Source organism: Gymnoscopelus braueri (genome assembly GCF_963280865.1).
Source record: "Gymnoscopelus braueri genome assembly, chromosome: 10".
NCBI lineage: Eukaryota > Metazoa > Chordata > Actinopteri > Myctophiformes > Myctophidae > Gymnoscopelus > Gymnoscopelus braueri.
Window position 1 is genome coordinate 44,019,219 of NC_137611.1, and position 16,116 is coordinate 44,035,334.

The 16,116-nt window shown below is 41.7% G+C and overlaps 1 protein-coding gene across 2 annotated transcripts in view; it reads left to right on the forward strand.

Annotated features, from left to right (window-relative positions):
• LOC308093099 (uncharacterized protein) overlaps window positions 1–13,578 on the forward strand; it is a 55,766-nt gene extending 42,188 nt beyond the window's left edge. The window contains exons 13-18 of one of the 2 annotated variants that reach the window (XM_080439315.1): window positions 4,071–4,207; window positions 4,632–4,681; window positions 4,934–5,086; window positions 7,400–7,482; window positions 7,628–7,643; window positions 12,975–13,578. In XM_080439315.1, coding sequence (XP_080295441.1) covers window positions 4,071–4,207; window positions 4,632–4,681; window positions 4,934–5,086; window positions 7,400–7,482; window positions 7,628–7,643; window positions 12,975–12,985 — 450 coding nt within the window. In that variant the 3' untranslated portion in view covers window positions 12,986–13,578. Of the gene's footprint in view, window positions 1–4,070; window positions 4,208–4,631; window positions 4,682–4,933; window positions 5,087–7,399; window positions 7,499–7,627; window positions 7,644–12,974 lie in introns of both variants that reach the window. The other variant, XM_080439314.1, reaches the window with a different exon arrangement.
• The last annotated feature ends 2,538 nt before the right edge of the window (window positions 13,579–16,116 follow it).

Here is a 16,116-nt window from a genome sequence, read left to right on the forward strand (position 1 = left end):
TGAGCGCTCTCCCTGTGTTCCTTTACCCACTCGATACACTTCGCTTCACCTTGTTTACGCACCGGTTCCTACACACTCAAGCTCCGGTGGTTTCCTCCCTCACCTGGCTCCTACATTACCTCTATAGCTCCGGTGGTTCATTCACACCTGGCTCACACCTCCTCTGTGTGTGTTCTCTCTTCCCTGTCTCTCTTTTGACTGACACCGCGCTCTCATTTATAGCAGGGAAGCTCCGCCCAGCTCCGCTTTCACTGGTCGCCTTATTCGGTCATTGCCACGGCTGTCAGTGTTCAAGTACTTAGGGCAGTGGAATGTGACCCAGGGACCAACAAACAATTATTGCATATACAGAAAACGAAAAATAATATAAGGGAAATCATCACATGCATGCTTTAAGAAATTAACTATGATGAATGTACAAATAAATAAATTACAGAAAAATAATAATAATAATTCGACCCTGTCAAATCCCTCCCCTCTTTTCCGTTAGCAGTCCCTGCAACTGACCTCACATATCCCCGTACCTGACAGGGGTTGTCCCAGCTTTCCATGCCCCTGTCTGTTCCTGTTCCGTACCCATCCTCGTTCCCCTGGTAACCACGGTGGTGTACCGGCCCAGCGGTCATAGACACGCTTACACTGCGCCTCCACCTCTCCCATTCTCTGACCTGTGGTTCTGTACGCAGTCCCCCTACGCTGCTGATGATCCTGAACCCAATCCCCCACTCCCATCCGGGTTTGTGAAGGCTGCAAGGGGGCCCGAGGCTCTACTCTGTCTCTCGGCAGACTGCAGGCAACACAACCCTCCTGGAAACGTCGTACCTTGCCCTCATGCCAGGCAAGTAGAAGTGCCGCCGGAGTTGCGCCAACGTCCAATTCAACCCTGCGTGCGCAGCGGCTACGTGTATCCCTCTCCATACCTCCTCTCTCCTGGATCCTGGACAGACAAGTTGTGAATATTTTTCTCCGGTATATTGATCAGTCTCTTTTCGATACAGTAATAGCTGTTGAGCCTCCTGGGACAAACTCCTCCTCTCCATCATGGTAGGGGGCTTCCTCCTCTCCACACACCTCATCACCACCTGAATGTCCTGGTCCCTGGTCTGAACTCCTGCCATTCATTCCCAGCCCACCTGTCTCCCCTAGCGGCCGGCGTCACTTCCACAGCCATCATAACTCTTGCTTCTATAACCGAATGCTCAGCCCCTACCCCCAGGACCTCGGCGACAGGGCGTTCTAGATTAACGGTGCTCGGTCGGCTCTGCAAAACCTTGCTATATGACCCGGCTTCCCTACAATGGTGACGCATTGGCCCACCTCCCTCATCCCACTCATCTCTCTGGGGTGGCACACACCGGTGCTCAGGTGGAAGCGGAGTTCGAGGTCGCCCGTCGGATCTCACGCATCAGCTCCTTCGTCAGTCCTCGCATCTGTGTCTTGACGTCCTCCATTATTTCTCGCTTTAGATTCTCTCTCCAGGCAGAGTCCTGTGGTGGGTTTTGAACAGGTATAGGGTTAACAGCATGGAGGTCATTTCGGCAGCTCGCATACCTCCATGTTCTGTGTCTAACAAAAGGGCCTCTTAGCGTAATGCAGCGAAATCTTCCTCCGGATGTCGTCTGGTGTAGACTCTTAGGGCCAGGCCAAGTGAACCCTCAGACAGCCCCATAAGCAACTGGTCCCGGAGGACAGCATCGGAGGGGGCGGTGTCTGGGTCATATCGCCGCAGCCAGCAGCACAGTTCTCTAAGCTTCAAAATAAAGGACTGGTTGGAATAACGTGTTCCTTCCACGTGCTACGTCCTACCGGGGAAACTCCCCCCTGTCAGGTGACAAGAAGGTCAGTTGGCTCTCATGCATTGAAGGAAGCATGAGCTCGGCCCTGGCCTCCCTAGGCTGAAGGGGACTGGTGTAGCGCTGGTGTAGGGCTGGTGTAGCACCCAGGATCACTTAGGAAATTGGCACCGGGTGATAAAATGGGTTACAAAAATCGCGGGATAAAAAAATATATATATATAAATAAATAAATAAATAAAGGACTGAACACTCTCCCCTGAATGCTGGGCACAGCAATAAAACTGTGAACGTATCTTTGAAACAGGAACTGTTTCCCTGTATAAGGCGTCTAAATATTTAAGGATGTTCGCAACCGTGTCTCGTTCTGCCTCATCTACTACACTGATTTGCCGTTTAGCCTCATCTGTCAGTGTTTTTAGTACAACAGTGACTTTTTTTGCTTCAGTTAAATCCTGTGTACTTAATAACCCTTTGATCTGTTCATTCCACTCTTTATATTTTCCCTCACCTTCTGTACCTCCAAACTTTGTCAACCATGTGGCACCTGGATAGACCGGCATCATCATCATTGTCACTTTTTTTCAATACAACAAAAATCTAAAAACAAAAACAAACTCCGGCAGGAACCAGTTAACTCCATTTTGACGCTTTTTTTCATAAATCAGTGCTATTGAACACCCTTTACGTCTGTGTGTTGGTAAAACAAATATTGAACCAATGAAAAGCATTAAAAAGCGCTTCTGACAAAACCAGCTAACTGCAATAGATCCTCAAATGTTCTGCTAAACCAGCGAGTTAGCTGGTTTTGCTGACTCCAGGCTCCACCCCCTTTTGACCTCCAACCACATTGTGAGCTTGGAGGTCCATTCAGCTGTTCTTATCAATGATGAACAAAACCTCCCAACACCTTTTTTTTTATCATTTCCTGAAAAATTAGCATTTTGTGGTTTGTGTTGTTCTCTATACCCAGTCCTTCTGACGCAGACGCGTTGTGAGCTTGTAGATCTGCTATTTTTGATGCACAAAACAGTCCTAAGAAGCATAGGCACATAACTGCTGCCGTTGGTTGAAGTGAAAAGTAAAAAACTCATGCATTCAGTTTATTTAACATGGAATAACTCAGAAAAGTTCAAGCCTATCCTATGTATGTTCAACAACAACCACAGTTATTATGCCCATCCTTCGGGTCCCATTTTTTGGACCTGTGCTATGCTCTAATGCATACTAAGGCGTAGTGGCGGCTGGTGGGTTTTTCCCCAGGTATTGCTACACCAAAACTTAAGCCAAAAATAACATGTACTAGTTTATTTTGATAGGCCTAGTAGTAGTCATTCATTTGTGAAAGACAGACATAATAAATGGCATGAGCTAAATTTTAGATTAAGTACTACACCTTTTTGGCTAATAATAAAATACTGCTGCATTATATGATTCATATCCATCAGTGGCAAGTAACTAAGTACTTTTACTTTTGGTACTTTAAGTACAGCTTGATACCAATACTTTTGTACTTTTACTCAAGTCCATTTTTAATCACAGACTTTTACTTGTAACAGAGTATTTCTACATTGCAGTATTGATACTTTTACCTAAGTAAAACATTCAAGTATTTTGTCCACCACTGATATCCATTCACTGCAATAACAACAGTTGTTTTGTTTTATGAGTTAGGCTATTATTATGTTTACAATCTATGTAAGCATTTTACAATCCTTTATCATACAAACCAAACCGCGTGTAAATTGGTTGAGAACTCAGCAAGTTGTGGTGCTTTTCATGCAATAATAAGCTTGGTTTATACTTAGACGCACAACGGTATTGCGTGTCGAAAATCGCCGATCTACAAACGCACAACAACTCGCCTCCGCGACACTTGTGGTCTTGTACATCGATGATCCCGTTGTACGTCGAAGCATAACTCAGTCAGCATAGACATACTAGGCATAGAAAGTGAAGCTCAGCAGTTGGAAAGAGCAGCAGCAGCCAGTACAGTTCTAAGTGTATACTGTACATATCTATGCGCTGGACGCAGCAGACCTGCGTTCAGGGAAGCCCCATTCTCTTGCATTGAATGCACGTGAACACAAAACATTTTATGGTAGATTATACATTTCATTGACTAGTCATTAACTATATAATATGTACCTTGTTGGTTTGATCATTTAAATATATAAATACATTTAAGGTAATATTTATTCAGGGAAGATCTGGATTTAGGAGAGGCGGTCTCTGTTCCCTTTATTTTCTCTCCATTCTCCTCTCTTTTTCATCCAGATCACTGACTTTGGCCTTTCCAAGTTTGACAACTGGTCGACGCTTGCTCATTTCAAGGGGGCGGGAACAACAAGCTACATGCCTCCAGAGGCCTTCTCCTTGTCATACAAAGCCACCCCTACCTTTGATGTCTACAGGTATTCATTATTCCCTGTGGGATTGTCTGTGTCTATCTAATTATATCCTCAACTCAATCAACTCAGATGTCTGTTGCTGCAAGCCCTGTGAATGTCCAACATAAATCATGAACTGCTCATTACGTGTAGTGGATAGGCTTCATACCATTCAAGTAGAAAGTTCATGTTGTCATGTAGTCAAGTTGATCTTTCTGTTTTATTAGATTTTTTTCCCATTTATTTTTCTCCAGAAAGTAGATACATGTAGCTACTTATGTGCAAACTAACACGTAGGCCTACAGTATGTGTACAGTGACAAATACCCCAACAATATGGACATTTTATCTAGTTTGTTGTTTTTGTTTGTATTCTCAATTGGCAAATTAAACATGAATGCTATCTAAGGTAAATGCTGATGTTGCTAATGTCTCTCTTTTTATTTTAGCTATGGGATACTTCTTAGTTCCATTGTGAATGGGAAAGAACCATATTTTAGTAAGTGATTTTCTCTCTCTTATTTTGTCTTTCTTTGTCCTTTGTCTCTCCAGCAATCTCTCACTGCTTAAATCACACATTGCCTCTGACTCACATATGGCACTCTTTGGCTTAATGTTAATTCAACGATAGCAATGATTAGAAACACATTGTTTGACAAAATCACAAGTACCTAATCTCCTATAAATTACTAAGGATTCTCTTCAATTCATCCATCCCCTCCATCATCTATCCTACATTCTGTTCTCTCAGATAACCCCCACCGCCTCATAGAGTATCGGATCCTTAAGGGGGACAGGCCGTCCCTGGAAGAGGTTGACCCAAAGCCACTCGGCTGGAGGAGACTGGTACATCTCATGGAGGAGTGCTGGCACCAAGAACCGGATGAAAGACCTCTTTTTCCAGGTGAGAAGGCTGCCATGCAACAACCATCACTTGGATGGAAAGTTGTATAGTTTTAGACCTCCAACCCGCAGAGAATGCTTGGCGACACTGGTGAACTGATCACCAACGGGAGAACAATGAAAGGCCACTGAACACAATAGAATATACGAGAATATAATGGAGTAGAAAAGTTGGGACAGCAGCGCTTAAAAACTTGTGTGCAAAGCAGAGAGCTGAGTTCAACTACTGTTAACACTAAAAGTAGTTTAAATAGAGCACCGAAGTCCTGACGTGACTCGTTCATCCCCAGGTTTGCGGAAGTAATTTCTCTATGGAGAATAACATTGGGTCATCTTAGAATCGTCTCATATAAGAATTGTGGTCCAAAAATAAACACTGCGTGTCGGCGTTATTGTCAGGGAGGGGGTTCTGTATCGTTTATGATAGTCAGTCACTTATATTTGATACAGTCTGTTTCTGGCGAAAATGTAACTAATTCGGCGGAAGTAACATTAGCGTTTTCTCACCGTCAGTTGATGCTTCATATCCATAAGAGTCAACAACACGCCGGGGTCATTTGTTTATTTTTGGAACACAGTTCTTATTTGACGCGATATTAAATACGTCTATGGGATTCAGAACGGGGGTGGAAAACTGCGAACCAGGTAGACAAACAAAGGATGTGTACATGACGTCAGACTTCGGCGGTCTATTGGGTGTTTTTAGGCAGTTGCAATCATCAAACAAGCAGTTGCTAGGATGTTGATTCGGTAAAACAGGTAGTTTGTTCTTAGTCTGTGGTTGCTAACAGGGGTAACATTACTGAGGGACAAGGACTGTATACTGAGTCCATTGATTGATTGAATGGTAGATTGATTGATTGATTGATTGATTGATTGATTGATATTTGACTGATTTGATTGGTTGATTGATTGATTCTTTATTAGTCCGAAATGTAAACAGCATGTGGTACAGTAAGACATTAAAGCTAAAAGGATAGCAAAAAAGTCCTGAGGACTTGTTTCCATTCCTATGTATTTGATTAATCAAATAGCAAAACAAATGTACACAATAATAAATGTCATCAACAAACACAAAACATTATATGTACAAAGGAGATGGGAAAATTACCTCCCCTTGGTCTCCTGATAGATGTTTGTTCAGGCATTGACCAATCAGGAAAGGTGGCATGGCTAAGTTACACCAATGATGTGTATTATGATTGGACACTGAAACCAGTCCATTGACACACATGTTGTATATTAGACGCTGCATCTCAAATATGAGCTGTTTGACTTCCTCCCACACCATGCACAACAAACAGCACGATTGTATACATATGGGTACACTGTCGCACCGGGTCGGAAGTTGTAGGGAAGCTTTGAAAGTCTTTCGACCGTCGGATAGCAGCGGGCTGGTGGAGAGGAGGTAGAGCTCTCTGGTTGGCTGATGATGATGATGATGATGATGATGATGATGATGAAACGTTGAATTACTTTGTGCGCAAGGCTTGTGTGGTGAATAGCCTATCCTACAGTAGGCTACTCGGAACAGAAATGACAGGCTTCCATTTTTTCTAATCATTCTAGCTATTTATTGCTGCAGGCATACAGTGTGTATTGTTTCAATTAACATTAAATATGAAAGATATGATACACCAAAATTGTTTAAATACAGATGACCTTGTGCCCATGCCCTAAGCACCATGCAGTCTGTCGGTGTCGTGTCTCAGGTGCATTCAGAAACTTTGTTTCACACTTTCCAACCGTCTGATCTCCCGACTTCATTCGACTGCTAGTCTATACAGTAATCTGTAGTAGTCTGTTTGGTGGAGAGCTACCTTAGGACATACTTAGTGTAATTAATACTTAACTAATAGGTCATAATAATATTGTTTTCCCTTGGAATACATAGGACCTCAATGGAAACAAGTCCACTAGGACTTTTTTTAGTAAATCCTTTCAGACCAAGTGTATGACTGTACTCGTGCTGTTTGCATTTCTATCTAATAAAGTATTCAATCAATCAATCATTCCTTGGGTCATTACACAACTCCCCAAATAGGCTACGCCCGTTTCCACCTGTAGTCAAGTGATCAAGATGTATCTTTCACATTTCATTCCGATTGACTATGATTGGCTTTCAATGTTTGCGGGAGGGGAACGTTTTAAACGACATGCCACAAGCCAGATGTTGTGCCAGATTACATCCTCTCTGTTCTAAGATGGCAGAACAGAGAGGAGAATAGAAGAGTGGTGGAATAGAACAGCGTTATAGTCATGGTTCTAGGAATCAACTGCAGTCTGTCTGATAAACTGAATCTACTGTTCCCAGAATGCACTGCTGTGACAGAAGCCCTCTTTGAGAAGCACAAGTCTGGGATTGAAGATGCCGTCCATGAAGTGGTAAAAGAGCTGGTAAGGAATACACACAGTCAGCACTCACTTTAAAACAATACCATCTTACAAGTGGTAAAGGAGCTGGTAATGATGATGGTAATGATTATCTATCTATTCAAATGTGTTTGTCTTTTTTTCTTTCTTTTTTTCTCCCTCTCTCCAGGACCAACAGGAAACAGGTATGTGCTTATTCTCAATGATGATCTTTGTAAATCAAGGCTCGAGATTCATTTTATTTGTCATTTACATGATTGCACATGAAACAAAAATCGTACTCAGGACCAGAAGTGTACAATAAAATAACTATCAATAAATAAAACAATAAGCACACAATCCTAAAGTGCAGTGAATTCAAACTGAGCAGCATATTAAGAATGGTAGCATCCAGCATGTATCAAAACGAGATAACATGTACAGCATGACATACTGTATAACAGCACAGCAAGGCAGAACAGCCAAAGTGCTTTTATTGGGGCTAGCTGGGAGGGAATTCGGCCAAAATCATCAAGATCATGCACTTGGTGACAAGTTTTAGATTTTTTGGTGATATCTGACGTTCATATTGACAGAAAACTCTCCACAGTGTTTGTGTTAGATGTGCCCTTCCGGAAGTCTCGCAAGACGAGATTTCACCCGTGATTTCATCCAAGTCCGCTTGTAAACACTACAGCGGCCCATTTGAGACAAAAAAACTGTGGCGAGGTTTCTGTCATCATATCACCTAAAAAATAAATGGAGCGATTAAAAATATGCGATTTAGCGCATGGACCGTCCGCTCATATTTTTAGCTGCGGTGGACTAGGGATGGAGTTATGAAAATGTTCTACTGTACCACTCGTCCTATGATATAATAACATCATATAAATGTGAGGAAAAGGCTAGTCCGTAATTCTCCTTTAAGGTTAGCCTCCGTCATTCCAGCTGCACAGAGAAGCTGGATTGACGATCTGCCCACAAAGTCCCTGCACCCAACTTCCAAAGGGTGGTTGCAGCCAGACCAGGTCTTTGCACTCTGCAGCCAATTCGGAATACTTAAACGGACGGTTCACCCAAAAAAGTTCTTATTTTCAATCCAGAGACTCCACTTGTCATCACATTATTGGCTTAGGAATGCGATAAAACCAAAAAAGAATCTCTATCCCTTTAACCCATTAACTGCCAGAGGTATTTTCATATTTTTTTAGCCAGTGCCAGAGTTTTTCATTGGAAAAAAAAAAGTACTCAGGAGCCGAAATATAGACTTTTTAAATTTTAAGTTAACAAGGAAGTGGATAGGAGTCAAGATCTTCAACTAATCATATCTCCTTGGTCTTTGGGTGAAATTGGAAAAAAAAAATATTAAAAAAAAAAACTTCACGTAGATCTACGCGATTGGCACGTGGCGGCTTTAAATCGGTTTGCGTAGATCTACGTGATTGGCAGTCAAATGGTTAAGCTGCTTGAGCTCAGCTGAGTGTTACGTTATCTGAGGCTGGGGGATGGCTTGATTCCAAACCACTGGGCGAGGTTTCTGGGACAGGAAAGGGTGTCATATGCTGCCCTTATCTGGAAGCTGAGTTGTGTTTGTGGAGTTCACCTGCTGCTGTTGCTTATTATGCACCTTACAGACAGTGACCTGGGGCCTATTACATGAAAGGAGAATTAAACTAGAAAATGTGCTCCTCGGAGCAGAAGTCTCCGCCAGCAGACCCGTGCTATTTTAATAGCACGGGTCGTATTGGTAGAACGGGTCGTCTTGGTAGAATGCGCGTGGTTTTTGGTGACATAAATGGCCTTTTGAAGTGACACACCTATTTATAGGATTTTATTTCGTCATGCGTCCCTCTAGCCAATCAAAGGCATTGGTGTCAACATATTGACACGTGTCACGTGGAGCTTGACCAATGTTAGCTTGGCTAGGGGCCATGCTAACACACGGCGGGACGAAGCAAAAACATACTCTTAATTTCATTCCTTCTCTCTGTTTCTTAGCTTTGGCCTTCTGCGCCTTTGCGTCTTCATCAGGTTTCAGATGCTCATTTGCTGCTTCTTTAGTTTGCATAATGGGAGTTAGTTACATTGTTTGATCTCAGCCTCCTATTTATATATTTATATTACATATTGTGATGTCACGTAAAACTGACCAATGTTAGGTGTTCTCAGAGGAACACACACACGCACGGACGGGTGATTTGTACTGCAAGGTACTGTTGGTAGAATGTGCGTGGTTTTTGGTGTTCTGCAGGGGCGACTGAATATGTAGTGTTTGCATCTAAAGAATGTTCTTCTTGAAGCAATGTGTCATATGGGAGTGGTCGTAATTGACTGGTTTGTTCAAATACTTGTCTGTCTTCTTCATCTTCATTGTTGTCTTGAACAGTTTCAGCAGTTGATTGGCGTGTTTGATCTATGTCAGTTTTCTCTAGTGCTACATAATGTATTTGATCAAGGTGGCCAATTGTTACAGTATTAAGACTTCGGCCTTGTTGTTGTGGGATCAATTCAACTCTATAGTCCTCTTCTGTGTTACTGTTGTAGATGAGTATGCTTTCTTAGCTTTGGCCTTCTGCGCCTTTGCTTGACCAATGTTAGGTGTTCTCAGAGGGACACACACACGCACGGACGGGTGATTTGGACTGGAAGGTACTGTTCCAATCAAGACTGATTAATCCTGTCTTACCTCACTTCAAAAAACGTAAACGTTTTTTTGAAGTGACACACCTATTTATAGGATTTTATTTCGTCATGCGTCCCTCTAGCCAATCAAAGGCATTGGTGTCAACATATTGACACGTGGAGCTTGACCAATGTTAGCTTGGCCAACAATGTTTGCTCACACACGGCGGGACGAAGCGAAAACATACTCTCCACCTACGGCGGAGACAATAAGCCTGGATGTAAGTCAAATCCAGGTTTGATAAAGTCTGGTCCGTACAGCCTGGTTTATTCCGTTCCATGAACGGCAAGCCAGGCTGAAAAGGAGCTACTTTGTCGAGCTAGACTTTGTCAAACCAGGCTGTGTCGAGCCAGGATGGTAAAGCCAGGCTTCACGTATTCCTGTAAAAGACCATGAAAGTCGAATCCTTGAACTTGACCAATCATGGAGCCCAAAACCAGGGCGGCGTTCTTCTCTGTGGCTGAACAGCAGCACTGCAGCAGCTCATGGAATCATACAAGGAAGTAAAATGTATAATAAGCAAGAAAGGAAACACGGCCGCAATAAATACAGATCCAGGGAGAAAGTGTGGCAAAATATTGCCGACAAATTAAATGCACAAGTCGTCCAAAAATATACAATTCATTTATGTACAAGTCCATAAATATATAATTCAACTAGAAAAAGTGCTCCTCGGAGCACAGGTCTACGCCAGGTCAGGTATATTATTGTGGCCTCCTGGTGGCGCTATAATAGGCCAAAGTGAAAAGGGTGCCATTTCTTCTTAGGCCTTTCACGACAATCGGACACTGCATTCATGATTTGAGGCATTTTGTGCCAAAAATGTGTTTTCCTAAATTAGACCTGCTGGTGGCGCTATAACAGGCCAATGTGAAAATGGTGTCATTTCTTCCTCAGCCTACTGGGAATGCGCGTGTAAAATTTCACGGAAATCGCAAGCTGCGTTCATGATTTGAGGCATTTTCTTCAAAACGAACCAATCCTGCAAACTTTGGAACTCCACGGGGGTACACGGGGGGCCGGGGGTACACGGGGGGCAGGGGGTCCACGGGGGTGCGGGCGTAAACGGGGCGCCGGGGGTCCACGGGGGTCGGGGGTTCCACGCGGGGCCAAGGGTCCACGGGGGATCCTACGTTGTTGTTCAGAAGCATGCACTGCTATGTCCAGCTAAACCGGGGGTACACAGGGGGGCGGGGGTCAACGGGGGTCCATGGGGGGCCGGGGATAAACGGGAGGCTGGGGGTCCACGGGGGTCCCCGTGTTGACGGGGACCCCCGGCCGCCATAAGACAATTCTTTTTCGGGCTTGTACTATAGATCTTCGATTTTCGCATAAGATTTAAATAAGCTTAATGAACCGTAAAGGCAATAGGATTAGTTAAACCCGGCAGTTAGCCTGGTCTGGACCAGGCTAACTTCACAGCTAAATCTCCATGGTAACTAAGGTAGGATTGCTTCAATTTTCTTTTGTGAAACCGAGTCATGGATACATTTATCCAGGGTGAACTGGCTAAACTAATCTGGCAAGATAATTCAGCTTTCATGAAACCAATTCATGGCTAATCCTGGCTAAATTAAGCCAGGATAGGTGTTAAATCCAGGCTTAACCCCTAATTCTGCTTTCGTGAAATAGGCCCCTGGATTTCATATTCAAAACAGGGCCATGCACATATCCTACAACAAATTACTACGCACTTCTCATCGGGATGATGAGAAGACTCTTGGCACTTCTCAGAAGTGCCAAGAGTCTCCCACCCTGTTATTATTGTCTCCGCCGGAGGCGGAGAGTATGTTTTCGCTTCGTCCCGCTGTGTGCCCCCCCCCCCCACCCCCCCTAGCCAAGCTAACATTGGTCAAGCTCCACGTGACAATATGTTGACACCAATGCTTTTGATTGGCTAGAGGGACGCATGACGAAATAAAATCCTATAAATAGGTGTGTCACTTCAAAAAGCCATTTATGTTTTTGAAGTGAGGTAAGACAGGATCAATCAGTCTTGATTGGAACAGTACCTTCCAGTACAAATCACCCGTCCGTGCGTGTGTGTGTCCCTCTGAGAACACCTAACATTGGTCAGTTTCACGTGACATCACAATATGTAATATAAATATATAAATAGCTTAGACAGGAGAGGCTGAGATCACACAATGCAACTAACTCCCATTACGCAAACTGAAGAAGCAGCAAATCATCATCTGAAACCTGATGAAGAAGCAAAGGCGCAGAAGGCCAAAGCTAAGAAACAGAGAGAAAGAACACTAAAAGATATATCTTTTACCCTACTGTATCTCATTAGATACAGTAGATACATGTTTTACTATTTTAAGTAAGAATTAGAACATTCCTAGAGAACTATGGTTAAAGATAGGGTAAGTGATTTCATTTGATTAAAATAGCACGGGTCTGCTGGCGGAGACTTGTGCTCCGAGGAGCACATTTTCTAGTTAATATTGAAGTACTACACAATTTAAGAATATGTTATAACTGATTCCCACCCTTGTGGTAAATGCACCTCAGTGCATTTTTCAAACCCTCATTTAGCGACTTGCTCAGGCAAACCTACGTTGTTGTTCAGAAGCATGCACTGCTATGTCCAGCTAAACTACAGTATGCCCAGGTCAAACACCTGATTGTTGGTGAGTCCCTGATTTCCATGGTGTTATTGACCCCAAATGAGTCGATAAAAATACTACCAGTTTAGCTTGGCTGATGAATAGCAAGGTAGATGGGCTTTCCAGAATGCTTTTTATCTTTCTCAATAGATCCTCATCATCACCAATATGCTCAATGTCAATACTTGTTTTGTTTTGCACAGATATGGTAATTAACAGTAGTTTTGTTCTTTTCCTCTTAGGAAGTGAGTGATGCTGTGGAGCAGGAGTTGTGTTGTCCGAGCTGTGCACGGCCTGTTCCTCCAGTCTCCTCCTGTACTTCCATACTTGTCCACCAGATGTCTTCTCACCTTGTCCTTTTGCTTGTAATCCCTGTATTAATTGCACATGTGTTGATTACCCATCGCCTTCACCTGTTAGTGAATTTAAACTGTGTCAGTCTTTGTCCAGTGCTGTCAGCAGAACATCAGAAAGGAGGACAGGCACAGCAAGTAAAGGACCCCCAAATTGATGTGCATCATAGACACGGACCCCCTTCTCAAAATATTTTTTTGCCAGGGACCCCCCAAGATTATCCAAGATTTTTCAAAATGTTTAGAAAATACAAGCTATGAGCTTGTAGATCAGTTACTTTAGAATATAGTGTAAAATAGGTTTAAAGGGGTTTAAACTGATTTTGATGCTCTATTAACTATTTGCTGGGGACCCCCTTTACTTAGGGAACCAAATGTCACATAAAGTGAATATTATATGCATAGTCTGCTATGTGCATGCGCGCACCGGTGTGTGTGAGTTGTGGCTGAATGGCATATGGAAATAAATCAGTCTGGTGGTGTACGCTGTCAAGCGTGTGTCAGAGTGTCCTGTGTGTTCTAATCTAAAGTGATAGTCCATGAGCCAGACAAGATTTCATTATCGAAAGAGTGGGCAAAACCATACCTATATTAAATTGTTTATAGGGTCAATATAAGTAAATAAATATATGATAACCTTTCCACAGGAGCAGCTTTTTCATATTTATCACATTTTGTTATTTTCCCCATACGTACATGACAGGTGAAAAAATTACAACATTTAAAAAATAGTTATCATAATGAAACTTCCCCAGTAGATTACTTACATGAAGATAATGATTTATCGTATTACAAGTTTTCTGAAATTGTATATTTAAATATGCAAATTAGGCATTTAGTCCATGAGCCAGAGCCCCAAAATTGAGTTAAAACAAAAAATTGTTTTATGTTTTTTTTTATTATTATTTTTTTATTAAAAAAAAATTTGTGGACTGAAAAAAAAAAAAAAATTCAAAAAAAAGTTTAAAAAAAAAAAGTTCTAAAAAATAAAAATAAAATGTTTTATTAAAAAATAATTTGTGGACTGAAGTTGGTTTGCTTCCACAATCCATAATGATGCATTTTCGAACTAAATTAATTAGGCTATCTGCACTTCCACAACGTGTACTGTACATATATACAGCCCACTGTAGGCTGACATTTTTGGGGGGTTTAGCTATGGACCCCAAAGCTCCAAGCTCCACCTTAGCGCCGCTAATGGAGCGGTTTCAGAAAAGAAAAATGAAAAAAAATTAACCGAAAAAAAAGGCGTGTCTGTCTGTCTATTAATCTATCTATCTATCTATCTATCTATCTATCTATCTATCTATCTATCTATCTATCTATCTATCTATCTATCTATCTATCTATCAAACTATCTATCTCCAGCAATGTACCGCTCAGCAACATGTTGTTCAACAAATAGCAGATCTACAAGCTCACAACAACTGTTATTGTGAGCTTGTAGATCTGCTATTTTCAAATAGCGTATGTATAAAATATGTCTGAAATGGTTAGTGATTAATAATATAATAATTTATATCTGCGAAGTGTAGGATTATTATAATTATTATATTACAACTAAAGTAAGCGCATCGGTTAGTGGGATTGAGTGCGCTTCCATGCACGGCCTGGGTCTGTCTGTCTATCTGTCTGTCTGTCTGTCTGTCTGTCTGTCTGTCTGTCTGTCTGTCGGACGGGAAGATACGTAATTCTCATCTCTGCTGATGTATTAATTGGATTTCCCTACCGCCCACTCTTATCCACCCTAAGTGCCCACTCTTCCAAGTGTCCACATGTCCCTAATGCCCACTCGTCCAAGGTACCCAGTTAGCCCTAGTGCCCAGAATGTTTTGGTGTCCCCCTATTCTGGCTGTTACCGTTACTACATAAATACACACTGCAGTTATTTCCACACAGCCTACAATCTATCTATCTATCAATTTATCAACAGTTTAGCTGTTCATTCTTGCGCGATCTTCAAACGGAGGTATCCAGAGGTTCATTCATTTCATTGGTCAAATGCAACAGCTTCACAAATCTCGTGCTCTCTCAATCTCTCTCTCTCTCTCTCTCTCTCTCTCTCTCTCTCTCTCTCTCTGCGTCAAATAAATCAAATAAATAATTGTATTGTGTGAGCTTGTAGATCTGCTATTCAAAGGATTTTTATACATTTGAAAACTTGTGAAATGGGACCTTGTGCATAACGAGTACTTTTACTTTTGGTATTTTAAGAACATTTTGATACCAATACTTGGGCTTTGTAGGATACTTTTACTCAAATTTGAATTCTTGACTTTTACATGTTACAGAGTAGGCCTATTTCTACATTGCAGTATTGGTACTTTTACTTTAGTAAAACATTTGAGTAATTTTTCCACCACTGATGCGTATACTATTCATGTGAGATGTGACAAGTGGGTTAATTAGCGAGAAAACATCTGAGAAACCTGAGCATGTGAGCGTCTCTGAGTAGGCCTACGTGATTACTGACCCGTCAATCAAAGTGTGCGCAAAAGTGAGCTGTGACAGAACATCAACATTCATGTAATAATAATAATAATAATAATAATAATAATAATAATAGTAGTAGTAGTAGTAGTAATAATAATAATAGCATAATAATGATAATAACAATAGCGTAATAGTAGTTGTAGTAATAATAATAATATGGGTAATAATAATAATAATAATAATAATAATAATAAGTGTAATAATAATAAGGGTAATAATAATAATATTAGTTTTATTATTCTGAATACAACATTAATGGACTGAACCAGTCTGTCTGTCTGTCTGTGTGTCTGTCTGTCTGATCTAAATTATTATATTATGAACCATACACTAACCACTTCAGACCTATTTTATGCATACGCTATTTGAAAATAGTAGATCTACAAGCTCACAATAACCGAGCTTGTAGACAGATCGATCTACAAGATACATACATAGATAGACAGACAGACAGACAGACAGACAGACAGACCCAGGCCGTGGAAGCGCACTCAATCACACTCCCGATGCGCTTACTTTAATTGTAATATGATAATAA